At 48.7% G+C, this 16,054-nt stretch overlaps 1 protein-coding gene across 29 annotated transcripts in view; it reads right to left on the bottom strand.

The window, feature by feature from the left end:
• Ssdp (Sequence-specific single-stranded DNA-binding protein) overlaps window positions 1–16,054 on the bottom strand; it is a 102,523-nt gene that overhangs the window by 57,949 nt on the left and 28,520 nt on the right. For all 29 annotated transcript variants that reach the window (XM_055064813.2, XM_055064826.2, XM_055064830.2 and 26 more), the window contains exons 3-4: window positions 14,407–14,468; window positions 5,353–5,437 (exon numbers count right to left, since the gene is read on the bottom strand). In XM_055064813.2, coding sequence (XP_054920788.1) covers window positions 5,353–5,437; window positions 14,407–14,468 — 147 coding nt within the window. The remainder of the gene's footprint in view (window positions 1–5,352; window positions 5,438–14,406; window positions 14,469–16,054) is intronic.

The raw sequence follows: 16,054 nt of genomic DNA, 5'->3' as shown, positions 1-16,054 counted from the left end.
TTCAAATACCGCAATGGGCAGTTAATGCGTTTACTGCAGCAATACGAAAAATAAATTTCTGGGCATTTCGAATGCAACAGGTTTCCTGGGACATATTTGTTTACCCACATTCTCTCTCTCTCATGTACACACACATTTCGCTACATCGGACGAGATGTGGCGTGCACATCGTTGTGTCGGTTTCCAATGCGACATATGGTGCGACACAAGCATTGCCAGCCTGTGTCGAGTAATCAAAAAAAGCTTATTAAACAAGAAATTTCGCGAGATCGAGTTTCATTATATCGAAGTTTGATTGCGCAATTGCTTACCCTACTCTGAAATGGCGTAAGGAGACACCGCAGTACGAAAACATACAATGAAATCCCCGACGTCACACGACATTGCCGGCGCGGAGGCCTCGGGGCATAATTAAAAAAAAAAAGTCGCTCGACCCTCACATGACCTCGTAACAATCAACAACCTCTTACCGCGAAGTCAACGAAAATATAACGACTTTCGAAAGAGTGCTCGATCAGCCCAATCTGATTTGGTATGCCACCTTCGAAGTCGTCACCGCCTCTAGAAAGCCCGAGATCGCCGTCGCCGCGGCTGAAGCGTGCCCGCTCTGGGTACAGGTAGCGTTGCACTTAACGGTTACGAGAGACAACGGAAGGAAGGCGCGCGCGCACACACACACACACACACACACACACACGCCGGTCCGGCGAAGGAAGAGCGCACGCGCGCGGCTGCCCCAAGGAAACGCGGTTGCCAAGGGAACGAAAGAACAAAAACTCTCAAAGGAGAAAAAAAAAGAAAAACAGCGACCGCTACGAGACCGACGGAACACAAGGCGGTTGGAAGGCAGCGAGCGAGCAGGGGGGAGAGGGAAGGGGGAGAGAGGAGGGAGAGGGCAGCGGGTGCCGCGCAGCCCGCAAGGTACTACAGCGGAGACATTAGGGAAGGAAGGTGAGGGGAAAGGAGGAAACAGCGAGTGAGAGAGTCAGGAAAAACAGGGTGAGAGAGGCCCAGCCTCGGCGCTACGTGAGGAACGAACAAATAAAAATCCGGGCGCAGGAGAAAGGAAGGAAGGGTCAGCGGGCGATAGGGAGACCTCGGTTTCGGAGAAGGGTGCGAAGGAGACAGTGATGACACACACACACACACACGAACACACACACGCGCGCACACAGGCACGCAAAAAGAAAGAGATGCGGTTTGGGGAGCAGAGCAGCTGAAGGAAAAATAAATAGGTACAAGAGGAGCAAAGGGCGCCGCCGTGAAAGAATCAAAACAAGAGCTTCAGGAAACAGGAAAGAAGCGAACAGTATAACAAGGACGGGGGAGACACGGAGAAACAAAAAAGAACGAAAGAGAAAAAAGACGGAAAAAAAGAAAGAAACGGTAGGCCGATAGCTGCGCGCCAGAAAAGCAGCCTAAATATATTCAGACAAATGGGGAGAGGGCACGCAAGCACACAGGGAAGGAAAAAAGAAAAGGCACGCGCGCACACACAGAAGGGCGCCGCCTTCCCTAAAATAAAAAAAATCACGACGCCAAAGGGCAAAGGCGTAGTACAGTCGACGAGCGGGAGGGAGAGAGACGATATGGAATCACGCGGGTTGGGAAACGGGCAGTGCGAGGCCCGGCGGGTCGACCACTGAGGATCGACGCGAGAATAAAAATAGAACGAGATAGCGGGAGAGACGGAAAGAAGCACGAAATGAAGAGCACAGTGCAGAGGTCGGCAGTGGGGAAGAAAATGGGGAATAAGAAGCGCCAAAAAAGGCAAAGACGACAAATCAAGAGACAATACGGAGGAACGAGATGACGACATCCTCGGCGTAGAAGGCAAAAAAATAAATAAGGAGACGGACAGATCGACACCGAGAATCCCGAGGAAATAGATAGGCAAATAATAAGCGTCGAGAGAGAGAGAGAGATGAGGGAGAGGAGGATGTCAACACAGAAAAAAAAAGGAAAAGCGTAACCGAAAGACGCCCAGGGTTATCATGGACGGGGGAAGAAGAAAAATCAATGCAACAAGGGAGAGAATGCCACCGAGGACACATACATCGCCGAACGCGCCGTTGGCTTAAATCGCACGCCGTACTCGCAAGACGACACGCAATGTCGCAAAATAACATGGGCTTTCCGCTTATCACCACTTCACCCTGAAAGGGTCACTAAGACCAACACTACATCAATTTCGACCCATAAACTAATCCTTCGAAGACTCATTTCGTTAATTTCTCGGCGACTTGTCCATCATTAGAAGAGGAGATGAGGATCAAGGTACCATATTTCGAATACCGCGCCGAGACTCGCAGCGCTGGTACACGAGTGTGACGTCACGGATTACGAAATATTTCATCGCGTTTGGGGCTTTGTGGCTGCGTGTATGTTATCGGAACTTGCTAACTTTGTTTTCTGACTCTCTTAGGATACACTGTAGTCCATCTTTACCGACAAAAATATTACTAGGGCCGAACGGACACAGTCAGAATTAATGACATTTTTATATATATGTTCCAAATACAGCGCAAAAGAATACATACATACACATAAAGAAGACACGAAAGGCGCGGACAAGCGCCTCTCGTATCTTCCTTATGAGTATTTTTTGCGCTGTATCTGGAATTTAAAACTTTAGACGAACTAGCCCAACAAGACTGTCCTTCTGAAGAATTCATGACGTCACAGCAAACTAGTGCGGGTACTTCCAAGGCGGCGTCGACACCCTTATTTCGTTTTCGCGCTTTCTATGGCTGAGCTTTTTGTGGCGCGAGGGGATTTTCTTTTTTCGTTTTTTATTTGCTTTGTAGACGGCTAATTTGCTTACAGCTCAAAATAATTTTTCTCTGCAGTGTTCCACTAAAGCCTTCAGTTACGGAAATTTCCCTTACACTCTTGAAAAGGCTTGCGCCCGTTGAGGCACATGTTGTCCCACAACAACAATCGTCATCTTGACCACATTTTCCTTCAACGCTGCGCTCCCGTTACATCCAAGTCACGAACGGCGTACGCGTTATCAGCGTGACACAGCATTCTTGACAAGACAGTAGCGAGCGGAGAGGAAACGATAGCAACGCAGATGACGATTATCGTTGTCGGCCAAGATAAGCCCCAAAGGGTGCGAACTTTGGAAAGCTATATGATTGGTAGTTGCCTAAATTACTACTTACGAACAACCTTCATATGGTACCTAAGACCACGCATGCATCTGGTGGTTAGAGGGCATGACGTAAATCCCAGGCCATGGCATTGCATAACTTTAGCGCGCGCTCCACATGCGCTGTTTAATATCGGAGGTCATGCCGGGAAGCTGCGCTGGTTCTCCAAGTTCCGGATTGCGCGTGATTCGAGCGGTAAGTCGATTTTTCAAGCCAAGCTTGTATTGGCTCGCAAGTGGCGTTGTCGTGGTCACGCGAAAAAAAAAGCAGTTGCGCCCAGAGCAAAGCAGCTACGGAAAGGGCGGTTTGATGAGTTGAAAGCTGCATAGGCGCCAGAGCGTGAGTCATTAGCGAGGATTCCAGCTGCATAGGCGCGCGCTCACACCACGCGCGCAGCCAATCATACTCGTTTCGCTTCTGCCAAAGAGGGAAAGGGCGGGAAAGGGTATCGCGCGCGCTGCGCCGGCTTCGTTTCCGTTCTGTTCATTCTCGGGAAACGAAAAGGACGCCCACGCGTTGTGCGTTCCCCCGAGGGAGGGCAGCCTTCGACGAGCGGCGGCGAGAACACGCCCGTGAAAGGGCTCGCCGTCGTCGCGCCAATCCAGCCGTTAGAGCCACCCGAGCCCAGGCAATCCGACAGCAACGAGAAGATCCCGAGCCGAGGGAACGGGAGGCCGAAGCAATCCGGCACCGTTACAGGTGGGTTACTTAACCGTGACGAAGGTCAGTTGCACGCAGGACAAGCTTCGGTTACCGCCATATTCTGGTAGCGGAAGGGTTGGTCATTTTCCTTTTTTGCTAGTTTTTCGTTGCGTATTCACTGGCATTTCAGGCGTAAAATGTTGCACGGAGACTGCTCTTTATATACGATGTCAGAAACTAGGCTTTTCATGTTTAAAATTTCGTTGTAGTTAATCTGGGCGCAAGAGGCTTGCGTGCGCTAAAGCTTCGTGCACCCAACAAACTGCGTCGACGCATGCGTAGTGCCCAAACTCGGCTTCAAGGCTATTGTGACGCAGTGCCACGAGATCGTTCAGGAACTTCCAAGCCCGCCATTTCTTAGCGGAGCTTTAGTTGGTATTATCCTTCAACGAACGCCGGCCTACCGGAGATGTGGGCGGCAGTAGCTATATCTTGTGACGGTTTGCTCAACCACACGTTTTAGAAAACGTTCTTTTAAAATGCAAGCCGGTTTTCATCGTGAAAAAAAGAGTTGCCAGTGAGTTTAGCATACGCTAAAAAGGACGAATGCGAAAGCCTGCGCACTCACGAGACATTCGCCACATTGACATTTTCATTCGAATGCGTTGTTACTTCCTATTACTTGTTTTCGCCCACAAAACGTCGTAGGTTCATCTCTCACCTTAGGTGGTGGGTTCGAGTGCCTTAATTCTACCTTATTAACTGTGCCTTCATCACAACTTAGCCTTAACACCACAGGTCGTGCTGACGCTTCTTCGCCTCGGCTTCACGCTTTCTTACGAAGAAATTGATGGCCTAATTCGCCATAATTAACATTAATGGCCGTGGGTTCGACTCCCATCAATCGGATTTTTTCGAACCCCTCAAGACTTAACAAAAAGAAAGCAGCATGTTAACGATTACGCCACAGCCGACGCTTTATACGCCAGCAACCAGGTAGGGTGCGGCTCGTCACTGCAGCGGCAACCCATGTGGTGAAACTGTCCGACACAAGACAGCGCCGCAACGCTAAGCATTTTAACGCTCTTACGGGTGTATAACGGGTGCTTGGCTTGTCTCGTGACTAACACATCACCCTTTTAAGTGATAACTAGTCGTTGACGGAAACGCTTTCTGTGACCTTTCGTGTCAAGTAAAATAATGATAGCTGCGACAGACGGCGCGAAAACTGCGTGAAGTAAATAGCTATTGCCGTCAAACTCTCACGTCACGCTGCGCACCAGGCGGTAAGAATTAATAGTTTTCAACTACCACTTCTCTCATCGCAGCTGTAGCTTTGAGTCCGCCGCGGTATAAAATAAAACTTTTTTGCAACTTTAAAAGAGTAAGGCCGGTGATAGCCACGAGACCAACCAGCATCCGTAAGGGTGTAAAAAAGTTGTTTGGGACTTGATCTTTTCCGCGAAGTTGCATGACTACGAGTCGAAAATTACTACGACTAACTTGGGAAGCGTAACGCTTAGAAATACGCGGGCCCCCGCAGAGGGGTACTCACATAGTCGTGGAAGGCCTTGGCTTCGCTTGAGTGTTCGCACGTGTCCCTCCGCTCAGGCGCCGCGCAGTACAGGTCCCAAAACACGCTGCGGAAGGGGGAGAAGGCAGTACGTCATTACAAAGCCTGCTGCTCTCTCGGCAGGCACACACACACACAACCCTCGCCAAAAGTCACTGCAGACAATAAACGGGTTCCTTTTTCATGCGGTATGCGTTATCCCGTACTGTGGACTAGCGCCGAGTTTCTTACAACACTGCCTAGCGGCCAACTGGCGCCACCAACCAAGAGAACATCACTCCAACGGCTCTTTCGTATCCAAGGAGCAGAACATTCGAATTTGTATCACATTCTTGCAAGGAACTTCGGCTGTGGGCATCAAACAGCGCAACAGGGAGTTCTGTAGTTTTTTCGCAAATTAATATCGAAAGGTCATCGGGCCTTCCCCTCTGAAACAGAGCGTGCAAAACTAACTAAAACCAGAGACACTCAAGTTCCCACCCGCGACACCAGCGCCGATTGCTGCCCTAACGGACAAACTACAAAGTCGCCGGTCGCCTCCTTTCCCCGTTTGCGTTGGAGCGCGCGCGTGCTATCGGCGTTTGTGCTAACACCTCGGTAAGCGTGGCCTCGCCATCCAGGGAAGCTTGGCACTCAGTATTCTTGCGTCGCTCAGTGACAACAGCCTCGAAAACAAGAAATACAGAAACCACCAGCCCGTGAAACTGCTCATTTCAGGAGAAATTCCCGTATCAGGCCGGCGCCGCACTGTACGCAATTTAAATCGCGCATTTTTCTACTCGCGTGCCTTCTTTTGACACGTGCCGCGTGATGAATCGAGTGCCCCCCCCCCCCCCCTTACGCACACAGCGATAAAGTTCGGTGAGCTTCGCGCGTACGGGCGCGTCCACTCAATGCTGGCTCGACTCGGGAAGAAGCGAGCTACAGGCCCAGCTGATGAGAAACAGTGTCGTGTTTAATTAAGTGGACAGGGCGCCAATGCAGTAAGAGCAACAGAATGCTTCAGCAACAATTTAGGGGGAAATACGAGTATTCCCCGGAAATGATACCCGACGTGTGCGAATCTGTGAGGCGACGCCACCGCAAACAACTATTTAACATTGGGGCGCTTCTCAATAGAGGCCCAGTAGCGCCGACTAGTCGAGGTTGTGAGGTTTATGCGCAAGAGAAAAGATAAATAAAATATGCAGAGATCATCGCCGATAACAGTCCACGGAATTATCTGCGAAAATCGTTGGCGCAGCATTTTTCGCTCCTCGACGGTCATGCCATTGATGCCGAGTCTCTGGTGACGTTTAAGACTTCGGTTCCATTTTCTGCCGCAGTCATGCCACGACGTGACGTCAGCGCCTCTCCGTCCAACCAGCGAGGTTCGGAGAAACCGGCGCCTTTCCCTCTCTTCCAACCGACCTACTTTGTCAACTGGCTCCGCCTCCGCGGCAGGCTTTCTTTTCTCCTCCCTAAGGCGCTACCCTCTCATTAGAGAGCTTTAGTTTAGGGGACGCAAGGCGTTGGCGCCCCTAGCACTTGGGTGCGTTTGCGTTTGCGTACGCAAGCACAAACACGTTATAGGTTAGCGGCCCCAAACGCAAGCCACAGTGAGGTCGCATGCGCTCGCAGCGCCATCAATGTCTGATCTTTGCTGTGTTATCATTTTTTAAAACATGAAATCAAGCATATGAAGTAAAGCACATAAAACTATTCTTACTAAAAGCAGTTAATAGAGAGGTTTAGAGTGTCCGGTATTCGGGTAAACGCAGGCTGGGGCGTTGGGGCGGAGTCATGAACGGGAGCGGCCTGCATGGTGCAGCCACCTGGTGGCGCAAAGCTCAAACAGGCAAAAACAGCTAATATTGCAGTAACCAAGTGTATTTTACTTTGCTGTGGGTATAAATTTTAGGCAGCAACATAATTACGCCAGTGCCGAAAATTTACACCAGCAGCGAAGTAGAATAGACTTGGTTACAGCAATATTAGCTGGTTTTGTCCGTTTGAGCTTTGCGCCGCCAGGTGGATGCACCATGCAGGCCGTTCCCGTTTATGGCTCCACCCCAACGCCCCAACTGCGTTTATCCGAATACCGGACACGCTAAACCTCTCTAATATATATAAAAACGACGTCTGTCCACACTTAGCGAAATATTTATTAGTTTATCTACCCGCAAACCACTCGTAAGTTCTCCTACACCGCGAGAGTCACGTGGGTAACGTCACCACTTAGGGGCAGCGATGTTTTCAGCCGGCCAAACAACCCAAGGACGCAAGTAGACGTAGCGGTCTGCGCATGCGCAGTACCGTCACCCCTAGTTCTTGCGTACGCAAGCCGCTTGCGTCCCCTAAACTAAAGCTCCCTATTAGCACGGTCAGCGGATAAAGTCCGCCGCCTACTACGGAACGGGGGAGGGAGCCAAATATAGAAAACAGGATGCCGGGGATCATGACGTACGCGTCACGTGCGCCCTCGCCTCCAATGAGAAAGCAGAGCAGGAATATTGCTTCCGGACGCTGGGCGAGTCGACGGGAGAGAGAGCCTCTGCAGCGAGGAGAGTAACTCTACTTCTCGCAACATTGCCTCAGCATTTATTTTGCGTCCATCTCGCTTGCTATTAAAGCCATTCTGAAAATTCTTGCGGCAGAACGTTCCCTGGACGGCACTTTGCAACAACCCCAGTGCATAAACAAGATTTCCAACGGGCCTCAGTGCATATGTTTGCTTGTAGTACACATCTGAAGCAATCCGCATTGTACAACTGCACTGCCCTCTGGAGCAGCCCATATTTTCGACAGACGGATACTTACAATGTCGGTGGAGTCGGCTTATTATAATGTCATCACATTAAAATACTATTTTCTAAATGCAACGTTAAAATAACGTACTATTCCAAGTTATGATATTGCCGCATCCGCGCATTTAGTACAGACTGCTTGTGGCTGCGGGCTGTAGTGTATTTGTAATGGCGTGGAACCAACTCCCGTTGTTGATACAGTGTAATTATTTTTACGAACAGTTTCTTGCTAATGAACAACTTATTTTCGAAGTCGCCGCTAACCGTGTACCGAGAAATGCGGGACGTGATGCGCGCGAGACGCTTAGCACGTTTTTTCGGCGGGCGTCCGCTCGATCCTATTTAAAGAATGGCCTCGGAGATCGAACACACCCGCAATCTCGGAGGCCATGTGTAACTGAATGGGCACCGCACCGCAGTTAAAAAAACGAATCTCTCCAAGAAACAGTTATCAATTAGGATTTCATATACGAAAAAGATCCACTTCAGATTACCTTCGGTAAGTGCGAGCTTTGTGTTAATTTTCTACGTTCCCGAACGATTTCGCTGTTTTTTTTTTTTTTTATTAAAGGTACTGACAACTGGCTAGAATGTGTTGCGAGACGTTGGTGCAAATGAAATGGCCATAATTTATACTGATAGAATCCAGCACGCTGTTCGGCGATTTAAGTAGGTATTATAATTTTAAACTGGGAAAGAAAGTCTCAAAAACCAGTAAGTGGCGATTCCTGGCGGTGAAATCTTGGTACTTCGGATGTATTCTGTGAGACTACTGTACGTAAGTCGACTGTTATTAAGCACAGCGTAATGATTCCTTAAAATTGCAGTTCGTATATTATTAGAGACTCGCGCTTTATTCTATGCTTCCGAAATCAAAAGCGCACGCATGGCTTCGGCAACACGCTGAACTCCGTATCACGTGTAAAGGCGTCGTTTCGTTTTCGATCCGATTGGTTTCGTTTTGACTGGTTAAATACCAAAGCAGCTGGACAGGAAACCACGAAAACACGTAGCTATTATCGAAGAAATGCCTTAACAATTCGGAAATCATGAATCGCAGGAACATCGACCTGATAAAAAAAAAATCATACTTTCTCACCGCTACAGCCACACTTGCCGTCTGCATCCCACTAATGCCGGCGTATAATCGCTAACGCGCTCACCTATCACCGTTTTCAGCATGTTTCCGGCGAACGACTACATCCTCGATGCAGATTTAAAAAATTCAGATGAACTTTCTACGGCGTTTTCCGCGTTAGCACTTCATGATTAGACACACTGACCGGTAAGCTTTCCATTGCACTAAAAAAAAATGTATGCCATCAAACTTGAGTGTCAGTTAAGTTTTACTGATCTAACAAAACTGTCCAGGAACCTAGAGCTTTATTACTGGAGAGCTCTAACTTTCTAAGATTTCCGCGAATGAATATTTTTCAAATATCAACCAACGTCCCCCAGAATAATTTCGCCTTTTCTCTGCGCGCATGCGCTGAACTGCTCTGACGGAAGCAAGGACGTTAGTATATAAAATCGTGAATACTGACCTCACAGGCCGTCGCAGCAGAGGGCAACGAATGAACTGTTCTAATTCTAAAGGATAACACAACAGCACAAACGACTTTAGCACCGACAAGTGTTTGAAGGGGCCCTGAAACAATTCTTTAACATAGTAAGAAAACGTTGCCGATCTGTTAACGACGCTCCTGTGAACACGCGAGCCAAATATCGCACTACATGCAGCAGGGAGCTTATAATCTCGTGTTCAAAAGCATTAAAAGATCGCTTGCTCTCGCCTCCACGATGTCGTCATGCAGCGTCATCGCAAGCAGCGAAGCCAACCAACAGCTATTGGCTGATTTCGTGGGTCGCTTGAACATTCTCAGTAATGCTATTACTAATTACGAGTTAAATAAATGAAAAACCTGTATACGTCTGCGAAATCGAAAAAAAAAACAGAAAAAGTCGCTTCATCTTTGCCCTGGCGTTCCACACACGACAGCTGCGCTATGGTTGCGCCGTAGCTGCGTGTGACGTACGTGGTCTCCGAGATGGCAGCGGCGTGCTGCGTGACGTAGATACCGCGGCTGCCACGGTACAGTGTACTCGGTGGCCACGGTGTGCCGCGACGAGTCCTCTCTCTCCCCCGAGACGCTCAACGTTTGGGCGGGACCTTGCCTGCCCTCTTGCGCGGTTTAGGATGCCTGCCCTCTTGCCATCTCGTGCGTGTAGATTCAGCGCTCTAGTAGACACGAACAGACAGACGGACGGACGGACGGACAGACAGACAGACGGACAGACAAAGGGGGCCGCTCATCTGTTGGATAACTACGTCTAGCTCCGCTTATACATGAAGGATTCGAAAAAAAAAATTTTTTTCTGCGGCAAACTTGTGAGGCGACGTACTTTCATTCTGAGTGGTGAGAGAAGTGTTTCAGAGCCCCTTTTATTTGACCTGTGCTGCGAACGACTGCGATCGCCCCTATCTCTCTCCTCTAATATTTTATCTTGTCTAGTCCCCACAGAATATAGGGTAGCAAACGGCATTTCTGTTATGTTAGCCCCATTGCCCTTCTCCTTTCTTTCGTCTCTCCGTATGTGCGAATGCCCTCAATTCCCCAAAACATGCTTAAATTAGTGCACGAAAAAAACAAAAAACGAGAGGTCAAGACCACAGCAAGCACACGAGAACAGGACACCAAGCACGGCTGCTGCTTTTTCAGAAACGTGATTATGTGTGGCTCCATCGCTTGGGCAAAGGCGGCTTTGCGAGCCCACCGACGCCATTGATTGTCACCGAATAATTAAAGCTAATCCCTTTTCTGCTCAGAGTTAAGGGACGTGCGCCAACCCATGCGCCATCACGGGCAACGTTAATATATCGCAAAAGCTTCGACCTCCCCGTTCCTTCGATTGCACGACTTACGCACATCCGTCCGCTCAAAAACTGAGCTCGCACTCGCATTTGGTACACAGCGCGAGATGTCCCAGCGCTCACTAGAGGCCACAATGGTGTCGGAGTTCACGCAGCCCGTCCTTAAACACCAGCCACGTTTGACAACGTAAATTATACTCAACCGACTAGCCCACTGCCGAATTTCCCTGAAAACAAGGCACACCTGAGCCAAGAATGATCACTCCCAAAGTGCAGGCAAACTAGCAAAACCAGATCTCTCATGCAGGCAGGTCACGCCTTTCTTTTTCCACGCGTATCGAAGGCGAGACGCGAAGGCGTCGACGGAGGTCGTCTGCGCATGCGCGATGCGTGTGCCCGTTTCGTCTGCCAGCCGCCGCGCATGTACCACCCGCTCGTGCCTGGCCGCCGAAAAAAGCGGCGCCAACGCAACCAGAGAACAATTACGGGGCAAAAAAAAAAAAAAAGAAAAAAAAGAAAAGAGGGTCGCCAGAATGTAAGGAAAACTGAGGACGCCCGGTCCGCGAAAACCATCACGTCGTAACTAGACCAGGACGAAGGAGCAACGCCGGGTTAGGTTTGTCACAGTAGCGTGCATAAAAAAAAAAAGAAGAAGAAAAGCGCGGCGGCGCGCAGAAAGCAGCAGGGTGATTGGTCTTTCGTTAATTATGATTTTTATTTTTTTGCCAGTGAAACTCGAATCAGATGGAATCTTCGTCACAAATAGAAGCCCTATTCGGCGATAACGACACTGGGAAAGGCAGTCATCTCCATTCGCATTTTTTTTAAATTACTCGCGATTTATCAGTATAAAATTGCTCAATCGACGATTTAATCCGCTCGAGACATACAGCCGCGGTTGGTCTTAGCCCCGGCAACGCATATGCATATACAGCGGTTCAAATTTAAGAAACACGGTCTCTAAGGAACAAACGTAGAACGCCTTGGTAGAAAGAATCATTTACATAGCAAATTCGGATACCCCGACCAGATATATATCCAGTACCTTCCGCAGCACCAAGAGATGCGCTTAAAGGGACCGACAACCGCCCGGAATGTTTTGAGATTATGGCGACGATGGAAATGATAGAAACGACCATAACTTTGCCCCTTAAATAAGGAATTATTTTTAAATTGGAAGTGAAACGAAACAATCACGGGGGGCGACCTCCTGCGGCGAAACGTACCACCATGCTTGAACACCCGTGTCCACTTCTAAGTAACTCTACAGGCACCAGTTGATTTCCAATGCTGTATCTATAAAGCGAAAAACGTGTTCATTTCCTCTTATTGTGCATGAAGCCCACTCGTACTTCCCGCTCTTAATTTTCGTTCACAAGCTAGTACTCACGTTCACTCACGCCCCCTCGCACTCAACGGTCTTCATCCGCGTTCACACTAGCGCTCACGTTCATTCACGCCCCCTCGCACTCAACGGTCTTCATCCGCGTTCACACTAGCGCTCACGTTCATTCACGCCCCCTCGCACTCAACGGTCTTCATCCGCGTTCACACTAGCACTCACGTTCACTGGCGCCCACTCGCACTCAACGGTGCTCACCCGCCGTTCACTCTTGCACTCCCGTTCACTGATGCCCGCTTCCATTCAACGGCATTCATCCGCGTTCACACTCGCACTTCACGTTCACTGACGCCCACTTGCACTCAATGGGTCTCCATCGGTGTCTACACTCTACCAGTCGCGTTCACTCACGCCCACTCGCTTTCAACGGTATTCATCCGCGTTTACTCTAGCACGTTACTCATGCCCGCTTGCACTCAACGGTATTCGCATTCAACTAGCACTCACGTTTACTCACGCCCACTCGCACTCAACGGTCTTCATCCGCGTCCGCACTCAACGGTATTGATCCGAGTTCACACTCATGCACTCCCGTTCACTCACGCCCACTCGCTTTCAATGGTATTCATCCGCGTTTACACTCTAGCACGCTACTCATGCCCGGTTGCACTCAACGGTATTCGCGTTCAACTAGCACTCACGTTTACTCACGCCCACTCGCACTCAAAGGTCTTCATCCGCGTCCGCACTCAAGCACTCACGTTCACTGACGACCACTTGCACTCAACGGTATTCATTAGTGTTCACACTCTGGCACTCACTTTCACTAACGCCCGCTCGCACTCAACGGTATTCATTCGCGTTCACTCTAGCACTGACGTTCTCTGATGCCCACTTGCAGTCAACGGTATTCGTTCCCGTTCAACTAGCACTCGTATTCACTCACGCCCACTTGCATTCAACGGTCTTCATCCGCGGTCACACAGCACTTACGTTCACTGATGCCCACTGGCACTGAACGGTCTTCACCCGCGTTCACAACCTAGCACTAACGTTCACTAATGCACACTCGCACTCAACGGTATTCATTCGCGTTCGACTAGCACTCACGTTCACTCACGCCTACTCGCACTCAACGGCCTTCATCCACGTTCACACTCTAGCAGTCGCGTTCATTGACGCCCACTCGCACTCAACGGGATTCATCCGCGTTTATACTCTAGCACGTTTCCTCACGCACATTTGCACGCAACGGTATTCATTAGCGTTAACTAGCACTCACGTTCCCTCACGCCCACTCGCACTCAATAGTCTTCATCCGCGTTCACACTCTCGTACTCACGTTCACCGAGGCCCGCTCGTACTGAACGGTCTTCATCCGCGTCCACACTCTAGAACGCCCACTCGCACTTAAGTCTTAATTTGCATTCACAAGCTAGCACTGACGCCCTCTCACCAAACCGTTTTCATCCGCGTCCACACTAACACGTTCGCTCACACCCACATGCGCTCAACGGTATTCATCTGCGTTCACACTAGAACTGACGCCTACTTGCACTCAATGGTATTCATGTACGTTGAACTTTCACTCATACCCACCAACAAGCAACAACTTGAGAGATTTAGCTTGCCCACAATCTTCTTGCCATATATAGATTACTGGGTTACTGAAGCCGCTGACAGTAGAAGCCGTGACCTCTTGTGAAGATTTGTCTAACAACAGTGCATTTGAAAAAGACGTGTCGCGTCAGTGTTATTGTTAGAGGAACATCATAAAAGTACCGCAAGGGACTTATTTCACTCCCAACGGCTTACACTGGCAGTCAAGCAGAACATGCAAGTCACTTCAGTATTAGCTATGCATGCTCTATGGTTACTCTGCATCATCAGATATCGCTACCAGCATTGTCGCTGCCATATATCTCTCCAGTAAACTGGTATTCCGAAAGCACTAATACAATTATGACAACCTAAAACTCTCTTATGACCATTCCATCGAGGGGGCCTTAAAAGCAAAGCAAGTAGCAGGTACTTACCACCACCAGGAATGCAAAAACCCAGGAGGCTCTCCTAGCGTTATATTCTTCTCCCATCGAATCTGTAAAACAGCAACAAAAAAGCGCACCAGTCAGCTTATGAGGACGAAATGGCATGATTGAGGTAAATCAAAAGTTTTTGGGATTTGAAAAAAATTTCCGGGCATTGTCGTCACAGAGTTTATGCAACAGTACAAACCAGTGTAATGGTCGCACATGCTAAAGTGTTAAAGCTAACATGACACTAAAGTACAGTGCCTTGAGGGGTAACAGAAAAGTATAGGTGTGCAAAGATTCTCAAATATTGAACAATGAATCGAACGTATCTCTGTTCAATGCAAAATTGAATACTTGGTATTCAAAACACCGAATATTTATCAATTAGTTTTCCAATAATCAGCACCGCCAAGCAAGCACTCGAAAAAGAAAAAGCTAAAATAGCGTGAAGTTCATATTTCTTGTCCCATTTTTGGACTACTCAAACCTGCTGTGAGCTTAATATTGGTCTCGGGGTGATGCTGCTGATTAATTCTTTTGTGACCTTGATGTTCATGTACCATCAATCTGATATCATGTGGTGAGGGCTTGGTTTATTCATTGCATTCTATTATGAAGCCTTCTGGTGATCCATGCTTTTTGGAGTACTCTGGTACTCTCGATTCACTTGTGAAGTTTCCACTTTGTTAAACGTTTAGTTCAATTTAAAGGTTCTGTTAAACTTCCCTCCTTTCTCCAACACTAGCTTCGCCATTACCCCTGCAGAGACCGTTTTATCGGCAAGGAGCAACGTAGCCTCAAACCAGCACGCTGCGCTGCTCTCCTCCTCACACTGGTATGTGCAGATTCCATTTCCTCCCAGCAGCAGCTTGGAAAGGTAGTGGTTTAATTGCGAATTAGTGTGGATTCTAATGTGTTCTGTCTGGGATTTCTGCAGTGTCAGATGACTCAAGGTCGATGGGATGCCACTCTGCTGTACTCGGCTGCAAAAGTAACTTTCGGAAGCAAGCATGAAGTGCATCTTCAGCTGCGGCGACTTCGTGGACACCACCGCTGCAACAGCAGAGAAGCGTCCGCTTTGTATTGCCAGCATTAACAGAAAGGACTTGGTACCATCGCGTGTACTTTCGGAAGGTTTAGTTTCCATTTAGAGCTCATCGACAAAATCGGAATTAAGCAGCCATGGTCAAACTGGGATATGAAAGAAAGGTGCGTATTCGAGTCGGTCAACTATTGCGAATGGATGAAGTTAACTATTTCTTCGTGCAAGCATATTAAACTTTCTGTTCAAACGTGTTCCAAGATCATCATGCTTGGCAACCAACGTCCTGGTGGTAGTTGACCGAGGATATATTATGAAAACAGTACGTGCCAACTAAGAAATTAAAGTGTGTACTCTTCCATTCTGTACCCAAAGCCGTGCCTACCATGTGCCGGCTGGTGCTATTTCACATGGGCTCTACCGTGCTTCCGAATCTCGCCGGCAAGCTGTCAAAGCCGCTCATTGCACGGTCTATTACTGCAGAAAATAAAGTTGCTGTTGCAAAGAATAGTTCGTTTTTCCAGCTCTCTCGAGTACGTGAGGTGCCCTTGCACGCACAGGCACCATTCGAGACCTAAGAGTGCACATAATGTTTCAACGCGTCGCATG

Source organism: Dermacentor andersoni, chromosome 11 (assembly GCF_023375885.2).
Source record: "Dermacentor andersoni chromosome 11, qqDerAnde1_hic_scaffold, whole genome shotgun sequence".
NCBI classification, from domain to species: Eukaryota; Metazoa; Arthropoda; class Arachnida; order Ixodida; family Ixodidae; genus Dermacentor; species Dermacentor andersoni.
Note: the sequence above shows the minus strand (reverse complement) of the source record. Positions and strands in the feature narration are given on the sequence as shown.